Source organism: Struthio camelus, chromosome 2, assembly GCF_040807025.1.
Source record: "Struthio camelus isolate bStrCam1 chromosome 2, bStrCam1.hap1, whole genome shotgun sequence".
NCBI classification, from domain to species: Eukaryota; Metazoa; Chordata; class Aves; order Struthioniformes; family Struthionidae; genus Struthio; species Struthio camelus.
Window position 1 is genome coordinate 152,372,225 of NC_090943.1, and position 16,944 is coordinate 152,389,168.

The 16,944-nt window shown below is 34.2% G+C and overlaps 1 protein-coding gene and 1 long non-coding RNA gene across 6 annotated transcripts in view; one reads left to right on the forward strand and one right to left on the reverse strand.

Annotated features, from left to right (window-relative positions):
* The window catches only part of WWP1 (WW domain containing E3 ubiquitin protein ligase 1), a 59,439-nt gene that overhangs the window by 2,773 nt on the left and 39,722 nt on the right, over positions 1-16,944 (reverse strand). For all 5 annotated transcript variants that reach the window (XM_068933101.1, XM_068933097.1, XM_068933100.1 and 2 more), the window contains 11 exons: positions 12,448-12,502; positions 12,269-12,353; positions 12,036-12,164; positions 10,913-10,985; positions 10,703-10,774; positions 9,959-10,047; positions 7,236-7,395; positions 4,277-4,410; positions 4,040-4,180; positions 2,629-2,749; positions 1,345-1,449 (listed from right to left, as the gene is read on the reverse strand). In XM_068933101.1, the coding sequence (XP_068789202.1) occupies positions 1,345-1,449; positions 2,629-2,749; positions 4,040-4,180; positions 4,277-4,410; positions 7,236-7,395; positions 9,959-10,047; positions 10,703-10,774; positions 10,913-10,985; positions 12,036-12,164; positions 12,269-12,353; positions 12,448-12,502 (1,164 nt within the window). The remainder of the gene's footprint in view (positions 1-1,344; positions 1,450-2,628; positions 2,750-4,039; positions 4,181-4,276; positions 4,411-7,235; positions 7,396-9,958; positions 10,048-10,702; positions 10,775-10,912; positions 10,986-12,035; positions 12,165-12,268; positions 12,354-12,447; positions 12,503-16,944) is intronic.
* On the forward strand, positions 4,078-16,542 carry LOC138066077 (uncharacterized). Its single transcript, XR_011139292.1, has 3 exons — positions 4,078-4,215; positions 14,181-14,287; positions 15,108-16,542. It is a non-coding gene; the product is annotated as an uncharacterized lncRNA (long non-coding RNA).

A 16,944-nucleotide genomic window follows, 5' to 3' on the forward strand; every position in this document is an offset into this window, starting at 1 on the left:
AAGACTGGCAATATCTGAATAAATAACACAAATCTTTATGCTTACCTATTTTTTTCAACACTAAAATATAAAGCATGGCCATGAATTAGAATTGCCGTTAGGATTAAACTTGGCAATAGCCTGCCCACACGGTCTGGGTATTTCAAGGCTTAAGTACTCCCTGCACATAACAGTCTCAGTGAAAGAGACCACCACTCAGAACAACTGTTATCACTTGATAAGGAAATTTATTGGCGGGGGGGAAGAGGGAAGACTGATGATATCTTAATAAGAAAAGGAGGCATCAATACTGTTAGAAGTTTGACTCAGAAAAGTCTGGATATTAAAATGAATATTTTTGCCTTATAAATGTTGAAACTATATTCAAGTTACATGAATTTCTAGTTAACATGCTTTCCGTAAGGAGCTGCTTAATTTTTTTTTCCCTGAGAGGTTAGATCATTATATCTTACACTATTCTGAAAATGCAATAACTTCAAGTAGTTGATTTGCACCATTTTTTTTTTCTAATGACTTTGTTAAAAGCATTTCTAAAATCATTATGATTTACCACAAGACAGGAAATGCCTAGCTGTGACTTCTTGTCTTTAGGGAAATTCAGAGCCACTGGAAACTTGCATAGCATTTTTCTGAAATTATTTCTTAGACAATTCCATTCAGTAATAATCATTATTAGTATTATCAGTAATACTGATAATTATCAGTAATAATTATCAGTACTGATATTATACTGATATTATACTGATAATTATCAGTAGTAATCAGTCAATGCTAGAGTGGCAGCTTATATTACAATAAATGTAAATAATACATGACATTTTATATGTATACATGCACTTAAAAGGACATTTAGAAGGCTGATCACTGCTAAAAATACCAAAAACCTTACTGTAGTATAATCAGTAAGAAGGACAAGATAGAGAAAAAAATTTTTATGACCCAGCTAGACAACTATGATGCAGGCATCTCCTTGCCATTTTCCACCCTACAGCGTTCCTTGACAACAAGCAATACTCCTTTCCTTTTCTGAAAAGGAGAAGGAAAGGAAGCAGCGAGGGCCCGCGTTCAATTGGTTTCCTTCACTCCATGTGTGTTATTTGTGTTAGAAAACAAAACAATTTCCAACTTGTTTGTTTTTTTGCTGAACATAAGGAAAAACTTCTTTACTGTGAGGGGAACAGAGCACTGGTACAGGTTGCCCAGAGATGTTGTGGAGATACTAAAGGCCATCTGGACAAGCAGCAACGTGCTTTAGGTGACTGCTTGAGCAGGCAGGTTGGCCTAGATGATCTCCAGAAGTCCGTTCCAACTTTAACTGTTCTGTGATTCTACTGATCAACATACCTGCCAGAACCACATGATCTGCTTGCTATTCCTAGTATAATGACGATAAACAGTGTTCCGTTGCCAGTCTGCTAGATCAACCTCTTGCATACCACAAAGCATAACCTAGAAAGAGAATGATTATTTGACTACATACACATCTATACACATATATTCAGAGTTACTTCTGTATCTCATACGAGAGACGGTAATAAAAACAGAGGTTCCTGTTCCAAACGAAGAACGGGTAATTTTTTTCATTTTATTCCACAGTTGGACTCTTCTTTACCTCGTTTAGTTTACAGACTCTCATTTAGCTTATAGAAGACAAGAACTTCGTGTTTTAAAGTGTTCTGAAGGCACTGCACACCAGAAACTTCCAGTTTCTTCCAAATAATAATTCAATAATAAAAGATATCAACTTCCCCATTAAAACCTCACCTCATATTCCAAGACGATGACAACTACATTGCTACTGCTACTTAAGATAAAAGACACTGAAAAGTAAAAGTCTGCAACGTAAGCATGGCAACAAAAGCTGAAGGTGCTAAAAGCAAAGTGTCCTAGAGAACTGAGCACTACATAAGCTAGATCAAAGTCCTTTCTCAGGGAGAACTCCCATTTAATATATGAAGCTTTCAGGACACTGTTCATTATATGTAGGGAATATTGACAGGCCTCACAGAAATAAGCCTAGCGCTACAAGCCTTCTGTCCTTGTCCCAAATCACGACCCCCGCAAAAAGCGTAGGTCAGACTGACGGTTCAGTAAACACGGCGCTACTGACTCTTGTAACTGGCCCTGAGGTTAACATTCTGAAGACCTGTAAAATTCAGTAGCAAACCTGGTTGGTTCAATACAACTTTCTGTCCTCAAGTTTAATAACTCCAAGTACCTATAGTACAGTATGCATGTGAAACTAAGCAATCACTGCACAGAAGTTGACTCTGGTGTATAATCTGCTAAAGGTAATTGTAACCATCTATCAGAGCAGGAAAAGTCTTAGAAAACTAACCAATCTTATCTGTGATCTCACATTCTGATCCTTTAATGGACTGTTACAAAACACGCTCCAGAACCGAGGATTGAATCTAAAATTCATAACTCCTGGACAACACAGATTCAATAGCGGTATTGGCTTTGGGTCGCGATCTACTCCCTTTTCTCCCATTAGACTCTTCATGTTCTACAAGCTGTCAAATGTAGCACACTACAGATGAGAGATTCAAGCTGAGCTATCCATTTAATCACTCCATTTATACATCCCTTCCCTAAACATAAAATTGCTGAACAAAAAAACCTCACCTCCAGCTCCTTCTCATCAAAATAGTGTAGCCACTGTAGGGGAACAACTTCATTAAAACCATCAAGAAAAGCTTTGGTTTGTTCTCTAACTCCTCGAGAAAATCGCCACTCTGCCATTAACCTGGGAAGGTAAAAAACAAGCATGAATTAAACATCAACTAGCAGTCAACACAAAGAAATTCAAACGTGCATTACTGTGCATGGGTTAAAATGAGGTAACGTTCCCTCCAATTTTACTTTCTTACAGTGCTATGATTCCATAGACTATAACGGACTTAACATATTGATACCATCACAAACCTCCACACTCAGACCAATTGTAACAGTATCAAGATGAACTTAGGTTACATTTCCACTTTCAAAAATATACTGTTTTATTAACTTTTCACTCATCAGAATTCAGCCTTTTAATAAAAAGGCTGCTGGCTTGGGCATATTACTCTGTCGCAGCAAAATTTGCTTTAGCTTAAAACGTGCATAATCTTACTGTTTTGGTGGAAGAAAAGTTTCCACTGATTTTAAGATTTTTGCTCAGGAACAGAATAAGTGTAGGTAGAAAATGATGTTGTAACACTTGTAACTGTGGTTGCCCAATACCTCCACAATTATAAGATTATTTCCAATTTCAACAAATAATAGTCATTTTTTATTTGAACATCTGATTTATGCTAAGATTTGGAGGAAGGAAGATGTAATGGTGTTTTAAGTTCCAACTCAAATGGTCAAGCCACTTCTGAATATAAAAAAAATTGGAATATTTTCTATTGTTTATATCTACCTTCAATGAGAAGCTAACGATTTAAAGTGGAGAACTTTATATGCAGCACAGCGATATGTACTGTAACACAGAAAAGGATCTACATACATGTACTTTTGAGATTGCTCTGAATATATGTATCAGAAATACAAGTTCGGAAAAGAAAAGGCAGCGCTAAGGATTAGGAGAGAAGAAGGCAAGAAGAACACAATAAAACAAGGAGAAAAACTAGTTTAAGTCACACCACGTTATATATCATTCCCTAAAATTGGGATTTCAGTTTCTACAGTGACAGCCACCTACAGAACAGTTGTAAAATCCACTGCCAAATGTATGTCTTCTGTCCACCTGAAATTGTTACCCTGAAGTTATTTAACATCGGTTTGTTCATTTTCAGTTTCACTTGTTCTCTCTCATTGTATATATAACAACACAGGTCACCATCTTCCTACCAGGTCTTTTTTGGGGGAGTGGGACAGAGGAAGGGAAGAGGAGAGAGATCAAAAATATATATATATGTATCATATGTTAACACATTACTCCAGTAACTGCTCCAAAAATTATATCATACAAAAAACCAAAACATACTGGGCCAAAAAAGAATAGAGACATATAAGAAATATTGAACATTTTTCTGCATCTACATCTTCTTACCCAATATATTCTTCTTTGTTCTCCTCAGTTACCAAGATATTTGAACCTCCTGATTTCAGCTCATGCGAGGTTACTTTTCCCAAGAGCTCCATGTCCACACAGAAGTACATTTCCAAGTTACACTCTTCAATATTGTTATCCCTGAAGGATGGAAGAAAAAAATTAACAACTTTTAAGTAAGTAAACAAGTAAAAAAAAAAAAAGCTATAAAACACCAGCAAAAACAAATCTACAAACCTTATCCAAATTAGGGAGTTGTAAAATTCAGTATCAATAGACTCCAGGTCCTTAATAGTAAGTTTCTTGCTCAGCATTCGTTTGTAGAAAGGCAGAGAAAAACCAGTGTCAATAAATTTTCCATGAAACAATGCCTGTTAAACAGAAAGCAAGCTGTTTAGTTTTTATTGAATTGCTGAATTTACTGAATTATTTCAAGACTTCAATTCTTCTGTTTTCTTTTTCCTTTAAATAATAAAAAAAGCACCAAGTAGCAGTAGCAGCTTGGTATTTAAAAAGAATGAAATACTACATTAAATGGGAAGAAAGAAAACAAGATTAATTAAGATTAAGCTAAGCATATGCATCAATAAATGTTGGAAATTCTTAGATAAAAAAAAAATCAAAGGATAAAGTCTACGAAAAGAGGAAATTACTAAGTTTCATCCTTATTACGTCGATATGTATATATGTCCATTGTTATTTGATCCTACTTGGGTAAAACTTAGGTATGATTTTTAAATACATCCATCCATCCTGCAAAATCATCCTTCAGACACTGCTAGTACAGCTTGTAAAAAACAATTAAAAATGCAAGCACAGACTGCTTTTGAAAGAGCTCTAGGGACCATTTCTTTATAGGTGAACTGTAAAACTGAGAAACAAAATTCTCCCCTCCATTCCAAAATCAATATGAAAATACAAACATTTTTACATTTGTGATGAGACATATGTGACCAAGGATGCACTGCACTGTATATACACACACAACGTTAACGTCTATAATACTGACTCTGTGCTTCTGAAATTTGATAGCGCAAGTTACTACCTTGAAAACATTAATTTTCCTCATCCTGATCCATTATATGTCATTCACTAAAATATATCTTTAAAAAACTCATCCTAAACATAGATCATGAAGTGCTTTTACTGACTGCTTCTCTCTCCTTACAGTGGGAATTGTATGAGCAGATGAGTCAATCTAGTAGCCCATTTCCTCCAGAAAAATGCAAGGTTCCATCTTTTTTCCCCATCTTCTAATCTCCACTTTAGAACCTACCCTAGCATGCATTTTCTTCTGCTTTAGAGAGCTAAAAAAGGTTCTCCAAAAGGCCATTTTTACGTTAGTCTAAACTTCTCATGGGAGAGAGAGCTGACAGAAGCTGACAAACTAAATGGTGAGTACAGCATCCAATCAGATGACTTTCAGCTTTTTTGCAAAAAGTAAGCTCTTAAATCATATCATTTAATATCCACAGTAATCTTACAGTAAAATATCAAAGTTGCAACAGCCAATCCTGCTTAATAGTTTTTTTGTTATAAAATAACATATGTAATCTTTACATACAACCCAGCCTCAGTGGCAAAAGTCTGCTGATGTTTCAATACTCAAAATCAAAAGAAATTCTTATGATCAGAAAGTCACAACTGTTTTACAACTGTAAGAAGGCCAGGAACTATAACTCTATTTAAAAAGACAACCTATAATCCTTAAAACGATTCACTCTTGCACTACTGTCTGAGCTATTTTAATCATTACATGGTATTGCAGAAAGTACAGATAACCTATACTGCAGGCAGTACTATTCATTATAATTCATGAAATAATATATCCAAACTTTGGAACTGAACACATTAGACACCGTTACACTGGTATTTCCCTTAGAGAATTTAAAATAAAAATACAAAAAACTTCAAGAAGAGTTTGTCTTTTTAAGGTCTTAAAACATTTTAATTTTTCCTACTTCGCAATCTGTACTTCATATGAGGTAGTTTTCCTAAAGTAAACAGACAGGCATAGTTCAGTTATGGATTTATCTTAAGACCAGGAACAAAATCCTTGACTAGAAGAAACACAATTTAGCTCTAGGATGTAATTTGCTTTACCACGTAGCTACCTGCTACGTGATGTTATAGCTTGCTGAGGGGTCTAAAAGAAAGCAAAAAAAAAAAGTAGCCTACTGAAAGTGTTAACCCAGGGAAATCAGTTTTCCATGGCAGCGTAGAAATCATGAACTTGGCCAAAAAAATCCTTAAAATCAGAGATGTTACCACCAAAAGTGAACAAATTATGTCTCAATAGCAACTATAAGAAAAGCCCCTCAAAAATCCCAAACCGAACTTATTTTAAGTCTGAAAGTATTTTTTCTGCTTAAGTTACACTTTGCTTGTATTTACTCCACCTCATTTCATGCAAGAAACCTTAATGACAGGAGGAGGAGACAGAATCTTCAATCTGCAAACAAAGTTATCTACTTTTTTTGGTTTCACTGTTCACCATGTTCTGGGATGTCTCTGGGGGCTAACTGTAGACACCATGATGATTATGGGGAAAGAAGACTCTATCAATAGATGGAAGAAAAGAAACCTGATAGAGCAAAACCCCATTATAGAAACTTGGCTCACTGATACCAGAACAAGTAGTGATACAACATACCTGTTCAGCTTCTGGTTAAAGAAAAATCTGATGGCAGACAAGCAGGAAGCTATCAGCTCCCTGCCAACTTCTGCTCTCCTCAGTATATGACCTTTGTGTCCAAGTATATGTGTTTGAATTAATGCTTACTGTACTCTGCAAAACACTTCTGACTCAATTTTTCTAATAACAATAACGTATATACCAAGACTAACTTAGAAGGCTTTTTAGGAAAATACTAATGACATTTTTCAGAGTATCAGTATTCAGACACTCAATCAGGCATGGAAGAAAACAGCAGTCTGCATGAAGCACACATTGATAACAATATAATGTTATATTAAATCTAATATTAGATTTCATCATCGTTCCAGAAAGCTTCAGTATGTAAGAGACTTAATAGTCGACAAATGTTTTAGGTCCATAGCCTTACATACCTGAATCTTCTATTTAGTAAGAGATTAAAAGACTCTTTCCAAAAAAAAAATAAAAATAAAAACAAATACTACTCAGGAATAAATTTATAGCTACAGCAAACAATAAAACCTTTAAAATCTAACCTACCATGGCAATAAAGCGCCCAATGAAACAGAAATATGAAAGATGATCAGGATTGATTGTTGATGCTGGATTTATCTGCAGGCAATAGTTGCTCTTGCCAGCATATTCAAATAGGCAGTACATAGGATTCAGTACTTCATGGGAAAGCAAGAAAAACCATTCTCTAAGGAAAAAAAACATGTATAGACATAAAAACACCAAATACAGATGTTTATCACCATTCCCCTTAGGTAACTAGCAAAATGATCTAAACATACACAAACTCAGAAAAATAATATAAACAGTGTTGTATTATAATTACAGATTAATACATGGAATTATATACTTCCTAAATATAAAAAATTCCATCATTAAAAATGCTAATGTTACAAATTTATATTTTCCAAAGTTTAGAAATGGTGGTTAAGACTGTCACCTTTAGCTTGTCCCTCACAGCACAGGTTTTTGCTGTGTATTAACAACATTTTTCCCTATAAAGTCCTTGCTTCAACCAGTACACAGTATTTATCCTCATCATGCCTGTTTTACTGCACACAATTCAAGTCTCTATTTAAAAACTATTTATTTCTCCAAGGGCATTGCTTATTATAAAAGACTTCTGTAAAAACAAAGAACACAAACAAACAACAAAAAATCCAGTTATTTCTTTTCCCAATCTGAGAGCAGAACACACATTGGGTTACTGTGGTCTAACAAATTCCCATGCATCAGTCATGTGAAAATACAGAGGTCTAACTAATACATTTTATTCACTACTTCATAGTTTTCACAACTCAGCTGACCTGAAATAACAGAGTCTGGTATTTCACTCTTGGGATAGTTGATTCTTAGAATACTTGTCACTTTATAGTATTGCATACATTAGAAACCTCAGATGCAGTCACATATGCTCAGGAGTTTTAGTGTTAGACCTTACATGCTTGAAACTGAACAGCCAGACCAAGGGAAAAGAAAAGAACAAGAAAAAAAAATGGAAAAAAAAATATCCTGCAATACCAGCAGGGTACAGAATTCTATTCAGTCTTTAGCTGTCACATTTAAGAGGTATCTTTCCTACCCTTACATTTACCTGAAATCAGGGAATAGAAAAGGGAAGTTTACAGTCATGTTTCCCCTAAAAGATCTGTGGAACCAAAGTGATGGATCAGAGTTCAGCAGGACATGCTTCCAACTCAAAGGCCAAGTAGAAAAAGTAAACAAAGAGGGCCAGCGGGGGGTACATAACACTAATAGGGTTTTGTGGATCTTTTAATAAGCATTAGAACACTGTATAGCATTCTATGAAAGTTTTATAGTGAGACAATTCTATTAACTCTGCATAGAAGTATTAAATTTAATACACATTTAAATTTAGTCAAAGAGAGAAATCAAAGGAAGAATCAAAGGAATTGGTCATCAACAAGAAGTTTGTAGAGGCAATGCATTTTTCACTTTAACAGCTAGAACTCTCCACAGGATACAATATCAGACTGTTTCTGCTAAATACAATGTACCAAAACGGACAGAGCACTTGAGTTTAGCCTATTAAGAGACAGGAGGAGAAGTCAGGTGAGTCAGCTTGCTATATTTGTATCAATGCAGTATTACATTAGCAAGTCAGTACATGAACATTTACTCAGCGTCACTTAACTGCTCTCAGCTAAAGTTACAATGAGATCCTTGCTGCTTCTCAATTTCACTTCCAAAACCTTAGCCAAGACTTATTCCTAAGGCTATGAAATTATACTACATACACATTTCTGTTATTTATTTATTCTGCTGAATTCTGTGACTAACACTCTTTGGTTAAATTCTTTTAATGTCATTTCTTTGAAATACTTGGTTTCTCTGGAAGAGACTCCTTGAAAGCTCTTCATTCCCATCTTATGCATAGTATCAGCATGATGGTGACACTACTCAACCACAACACAGGTTTCTCCATTTATATTTTTTTCTCCATTTATATTTTAATCAAACTTCATTTTAACACAGTTACAACAACGGCAAAACACCTTTACATTAAAAAACAGGAAAGAAAAATTCTATCACTTATAGCTATTTCTAGCTCCTTGAATCTGCATTAGAAGTGAAACTTTCATTATTAGTAACATTTGAGCTAAGTAATTGGCAGCAGCAGTCAGCAGCTATTCTCCATATGGACAATGGATGAAATACACTTTTTGTATGATTTTCCTGTTATCAGATTTTTTTCTTTTGAATTCCTTTTCAAATTTTGGAAAAACTTGTGCTCTGCTTCTTTCACGCTCCTGTCCAGCCTACATATTCTGCTCATCTGCTGTTACTTCATGCCTGCAGCATGCTCTTTCTGTTAATATCCTTTCTGTTCATATCAGCCCCAATCTGAGGTTTGTTCTTTTTTCTAAATAAGAAAAACCATTTATTTTTCAATAACCTCTGCCTCTGGAAAAGATGAACTTTCTGACAGGAATCTTCTGAAACACAACTCGGTTTAGAACAATTATCCTGTATTTTAAAAATTCAGTTTAAGTATCAATCTTTGTCAAAGAACTGAACAACTGAGAACCTAGTCTTACTAATGCAAAGCGTTAACCCATAACAATGGCCATTACTGTCAGTTCTACCTACCTAATACGTTAAAAGCAGCTAGAAAGTTTAACTGAGTGAAATTGCAAAAGCTGTTTCTTTGCCAACAGAACAACATCAGAAATCAGGGTTGTAGTGCAATTAAATAAATAAACAAATATTTTAAATAAATTTTCTTTTACCTTGCCAAGCCACCATAATCCAATCCTTCTTCTCCTCTGAAAATAACATATAATCTTCTCCTCAAATCATAGGGTTTTAATGCCATAATCTATCAAAAAAATTATTGTAATAAATTAATATACTTTCAATGCAATTCCTACTTAAAATTCAGACTTTATTAGATACAGCAATGTCATACAGGCCAACAGCGTACACATATTCAAAAAGCAATTAGACCAAATCATGAAACAGGCCATCAGCAACTACTGAACAAAAAGGATACCAACTCTGACTTAAAGTCTTTGAACTGCAGACTGCTAGCAAGTAAGAGAACATACCTGGAATGTTAACAGTGTATGGCTGCCCTATTATACTCCTCTTAAGGCATCCATTGCTGGCCACTCTTAAAGAAAAAATAAGCTAGGAAGGGTTTTTCATCTGATATATTATAGGGCCTTTTGTTTTAAGCAAAACACTTCAAAAAGTAGTTTACTCCAATCTAAAAATCAATGTAATATATTTTCAGTAATAATACACTTCTTCAATAACATACAGTTACTCGTGCTTAGCGAATCCCTTCCAAGAGGTTTGGACACAGAGACGGCAAGGATTTTAATTTTTCTTATAGTATTCTCTAGGAATCCCCCTCTGGCTAATACTAGAGTAGGATTACTGTGCTTGAAGGACCATTATTCTGAACTGGGTATAGCCATTTTTGTTCTTACGCTTTGTCTTGATAAACGCAACCAAAACTGCACTCTTACTTGCTGGAAAGAATCCTCAAACAAAGTCTGTCTGGATACATTGATTTTCACGTGGCTTGGTAGTGCATTGGACTGTAATCATAAAGGAGTAACATTAACAAGCAGTACATACAAATATAAATTGAAATAATAATAAAAAGTACTTATAATAATAATAAGGACTTATAATAATAATAATATAATAAATAATAAAAAGTACTTATTCAGTACCTGACACAAGTAACGGAAATGAGCAAGCTTCCACCGAAAGCTACGTTCATAAGCAATCTGTGGCCCTTTATTTCTGTAAGGGAATATATTTTAGACAAATTAACTACACAGACAGTAAACAGTACTTTCCACTCTAAACAACATCTTGTAGATTTCAATAACACAAAAATTTTGCTCATAAGAAACGAGCACCCATGGAAATCGAATATATGCCCCCATTTTTTATGACTTTCCAAGGAAACAAAATACAATTGATAGTTCATTATACCACTCTTCCTCACCTTTCCCTCCTCCCCCCACTTTTTTTTTTTTTTTTCTAGACACTAGCCAATTTACCATATTTGAGAAAAGGGTAAAATCTTGAGGATTTCAAATCCTTATCAACTTTGTGAAAATCAGAAGCTAGCTAAAGGAGGGATATCTATTTTATTGCATCACTGAGAAAGACTGCAGTACGAATTTAGTCACATTAGTCAACAAGGATCGACATAAGACATAAGGCTTCATAAATTCAGCTGTTTGCGGAACTAGGAAGGAATTTATACTACAAGGAAGGAATTTATACTACAATAATCTGTGAGCTCTTTGAATTAAAGGCCATCAACATGTCATCAGAAATAAATCTTACCCTACATAAAAGATGTTAAGAGAGCAACCATCATTTGGGTGAATACTTCTGATAAAACAATTTAAAAGAAGATTCACAAACATAATTTTGAAAGTATTCAGAACTACTTTGCTTAAGCTTTAATGCTACTGTACAGTGCAACTACAAGGAATACTCTTTACAAGCATTCATTGTTTCCTTTATAAGTTTAACTATCAGTTATACTAGCTGAATATTCATTTTTATTTCACTTCCCCTCTCAATTCCTGCATTTACAATTTCGGAATCTGAACACTACATAAAAACTATTAAATCTTAGAGCAGTACTTCAGAGTGCTGCACAGAGAAATTGATAATTAAATCTTAAAAATAGATTAAATTTATAGAAAACAAATTCATAATTTTGTGGTCAATTCCAACTAAAGCACAGAATAAAGCATTGTTTTCCAGTATGAGAAGAACTTCATAATTAAGATATAACAAGTTAAGCCATTTAAAAATTAATTTCTCACTTACACAGAAGATTTCCCGGTACGAGGATCATTGAAGGTGGTGGTTCTCATATTATGATCAACAAAGTATCTGACACCTTCTCTAGTGTATCTGATTTCCCAGCCCTCTGGAAGAGGGTCCTCATTTTGTAAACTGCAGAAGAAATTGCAGATAGTACTTTTTCCCCCCACATCATGAAACTTAATACAACAATTAAGTAAGATCTTTTTATCTGCACAGTCAATATGCACACCTACCCTTGAGTTCGGGGGTCTTCCCACTGTGTTGTCTTTGTGTTATGATTTACAAAGTACACCCTATCATTTGAATCCACTCTCCTTTCTAGGGGAAAAAAGCAAAAAACAAAACTATACAACAATTGCATTCCAAATTTCTGTAACTGCCTCCTCCTGAAATCAACAGCTGATTAACTTACCCCAACCTGGTGGTAAAGGCCCAAGTGGATCATTTTCTGCTGACAACATTGAAGCCTATTTATAAACAAAATGACACTCAGTTAGACCAAAGAGTGTTCATATCTCTTTTCCTTGATGTATTTTAAAATTAGCACTAGTTCTGAAGGCTATCCATTCTAAAAAAACATCATGCCGTTTTTAGTCTGTTTTCACAGAGAAGCATAGATTATATGATAGGAGATGATAAAGAGTCATGACGTGTACACTTGCGCCAACTATTTCCAACCTCACGCCCCCTCCTTTCCCCTCCTATAGCAAACTTGATAGACAGTCAGTAGTCCCAAAGATGTAAAGTTCATAAAAGTTTTGTGGAAACACGTATCAGCAGATAAACACAATGTTCTTGTTTGATTCAACAATACGCTTGTTCTTAAGCATGATCTTAAAGTCTTACAAAAGACAACAGGAAAGAGATGTTACAAGAAACCAGAATAAGAAGTTTGTTGCCATTTATATCATAGCACATTCCAGAAAATTTACTCCCTAGTCAAGGTTTCTTATTTGCATGAATTCTTCACTCTGAAGATAGTCCAAACTTCAACTGAAGTAAAAACGTGCTTAACCACTAATAAATACATTTCAAAGTAAGCGTGGAAGCACAATGACTATCAATCACCAACATAGGTTGCCTTAACTTCCTCTGAATAAAGCACATGTCTTCTCCTCAGTGTTTGGCTATTTTTAAAAAGCTTAAATTATTATGAACCATGCTAAACCTTAGCATGTATTATATTAGTATTATACTGTAACCTTGCAGAAGTCCCCCATTAGCTCCCAAAAATACAGAACATAGGATAAAGAGAATATAAAAGGCAGAAAACCCCCAGACTGCAGGATCCATGCTCTAATTAAGAACATCCCCACACTTTTTAGGCATTGGAATTCATGTATCCAGTCACATGGTCTTGGGTTTTGGTTTTTTTTTTTTTTTTTTTTTTTAAATGTAGAATGAAATTTTGGTAACTGGAAAACAATTTACATTTTCCAAAGTTTATTTTAAGGATCACTTTACTACTAATACTGCTTTGGCTTTAGGCAATACTTGTAATCCAAAGATCCCAAATCCACTTAGAGTTTATTCAGGCAAGAAAAGCTACCATATTTTCCCTATTTTCCTCTGAAACAATACTAGAACAAGGATCAGAAGGAAATGCAGTGGTTAAATCCAAGATGAATCTAATTGTTTTTTCCTCTATCCACCAGCTATTAATTGTGTGTGAGCAGAGAATTATTATTATTTCAGCAGCAAATGAGGTTAGCTTTTCCTGCTTTTAGAAACTATACAGTTACAGTGACCTAGCCAAAGACTTCTCTGTGGTGAGGATAAAAAGAATAGTCCTTAAGAAAAAAGGCCATCTATCTAAGAATTGCATGGTGGCATGATTCAGACATTTCTGATCATCTTAGTTGGTTCAAAGAATTGTGTGTATTTGCTGCTTAATATATATTTAATAGAGCACAATGAAATGCTAGGCAGTGGCATCGGATGAACCAGATTCAAAGCAAAAGCTATACATTATATTAACTCAGGTAAAGCATTCATCAATATAATCACACTGTTTCTGGTACCTCACATCTTGCACAGCTAATTCAGATATGCCTACATGACACCGCATTGTGCAGGATGCGTATACTGCATAAGGAAATTAAGATGTTAAAACACTAAATGTGCAATGTCTTTTTTCTTAATTAGTAACAATGGTCCACCCTTTGAAGATGACTTTCAAAGATATTTCTACATATCTGCAAGTTCTGAGCTTTCAAAAATGATGTGAAGTAACCATCTGCACGATGAACAAGGTTGTTCTATCTAGCCATTACTACTTCTTCCAACCATCAGTAAACTTTGATAAATAAATCATAATGTTTGAGTATTTTTTAACATATTCACTATTTCTTACATATTTTATAAAGAGGATAGTAATATTTAAAGAAAGTTAACTTAGTCTTTCTACATTACGGGGCTTAGTTTTAATATCTGTTCTGGATGAATATTACTTTTATCATGCAAGTATTTCCCCCTCCTATATATAGGCTTTTCTTCCTTTTTTTTTTTTTTTTTTAATTTATTTGAATGCACATAGTTGAAGGACATTAAATTTATTAAAAATCAGTAACTTTAGCTATTTATATCATAACTAGTTATATGCCAATTAAGAGATAAACTAACTTGAAATCTGAAACAATTCCTCTCATTAAATATTCTGCAATATCTAAATACAAAAATTAGTCTACAATAAGGTGTAAGTAACAAAGGGAGCTGGTTCAAGAACACGCTAGAGTCTCTAAGTAGTTATTATGATCACTAGTACCTTCAATATTCTCATTAAAAGGAATAAAAAGGATTAGCTACTCTTATGATAACATCATAAAAGGGACTGAAGAAGCTAGAAAGAAATGCAAATAAATTATAAGATAATTAAAATCCTCAATTCCTCCAAGAGCACGCAACAGAAAAGACAGAATAACTAAAATAAGTATATCCTATCCACTTTTTTCGCTAATATAGTTGAGCTTTGACCATTCAACGTAGTTGAAACATTCTCTCAATAAGTAAGAACATTAATTCACTGTTTCCTAACAAAATACATTACAATCTCACTTATAAATCACTATATAGCAGAGTCCTGGAGCAACCCCAGAGGAAGAACTTATCTGCAGATTGACTGTAACAATTTTAGAAGAAAAGCATATGGCAGCACGTAAGTCAAAAACTTCTCCCTCCTTCAAGTATGTTCTGTCCAACAAACAAATTCTAACTTCATGATTCTAAGGGCAGAAGGAACACTTTTAAGAAATAAATCAGTATGGTTTTAAGTAAAAGTTATCATTAAATCAAGAAAGGATCATCATCTGAATTTATATATATATATATATATGTATGTATGTATGTATTGTATATTTATATATATAAATATAAAATTTTCCACAAAAGAACAAGTCTAGCTCAAAAAAATTCTTAGGTTCAGGACAAGTAAGGGTTTTCTTAGATCTTTTAATGGATCAAGGTAGCACACAAGTACAGAAAGTCATTCAGTGGGAGTTTGTGACTGTGTCTCAGCTGTAATTCTTAGATTAGCATTAGAACCTTAAAATTTCTTTTAAGGATTTACATAAGCCAATAATGGGAGGTTTGCTTACATTTCTTTAGCAAGAATCAATATCTTTCCATTCTTTTGTACTAAGAATGCATTCACTATTAACGCATCTCAACTCATCCCTATTTAAATGGCAGTTATCACTTTGCTGTTTATATTGCATTAAAGCAACTTATCTCAATGACTTGCTGAGACTATACCTATGCTTTAGGCAATATCTCAGGAGGCATCAGTTCTGACTGGACTACAGTACTGGCACAAAGCACGGAAGACAGAGAACCTGAACAAACGGCACTACATTTAAGTTGAGAATTCAGACAAATTTCAATACGTGTATAAGACAAATGAATAAATCCAGTCTAGCTACAAAGCTGTCCTACAGTTAAGAAGAATGGTTTGTGATCCCTACTTCTTTCTCTAGTTGTTTAAGCAGACTTTGATACATAGCTCCAGCATTAAAGAAATTCAGTGTTGATAAACATCTCTCCAACTACTGGTGATGATATGTAATGCCTAATTAGATAAGCAAAGGGTGAAATCTTAAATGTAAAAACACAGTAACATCCTTTACTTCAAAGGGGGTACCTGAATAAAACAGTCCCATTAAATTCAAAGCAAAGTTAAGTCTGCAGATGGATAGAGTTCTAGTCCAGCAATTACATGAAGTTGCTTCAGATTTCTACTTAATGGTTTCTTCTCTAAAACGCTCCAGCTTTGCTTTGCATCACTTATGAAAATCTAGGACTAGATCTTTTGTTAAGCGATTGAATACAACTCTTAAAATTAAATGTTTAGAGACAGTGACTTGCAGGCATCACCATTCTTAACTCTTAAAAAATGAATTATCCTATTTATGCAATTGCATTTTTCTATCTGTCTCAAGGTACTCAATTTTCTTCTTCCTATAAAGCTTAAGGAGTGATCAACCACGTGAGAAAAATGGAAAACCATGCAGGAAACTGCAGAGCTGAACAGGTGCATAGGCTTCCAAATGAGCATCAAAGCTAAAAAAAAAACAAAAAAAACAAAAAAAAAACTTTTACTGATGAAAGATTCTGAATCAGTAAAAAAGAGCTGAGTGCCATTTAGACCTCAAAATGCCCATAAACCACCATTTAAGTTCCTTCTCACTTAAAGAAGTACTTTAGATTTACCTGTTACTATTCCAGTTTAAAAGTCTTAAGCACCATGCAATCCTCAATGCTCAAGTTAAGAAACAGACTCAGAAGGGAATAGGTTTGTTCTTTTTACTTCGAAGATGATTTCACTTTTCAACAGAACCAGAATTTAAATTACTGATATCATACTTCTTATAACACATACAGTTGAACCGTTATAAAATCACTTCAGAAAAAGTTC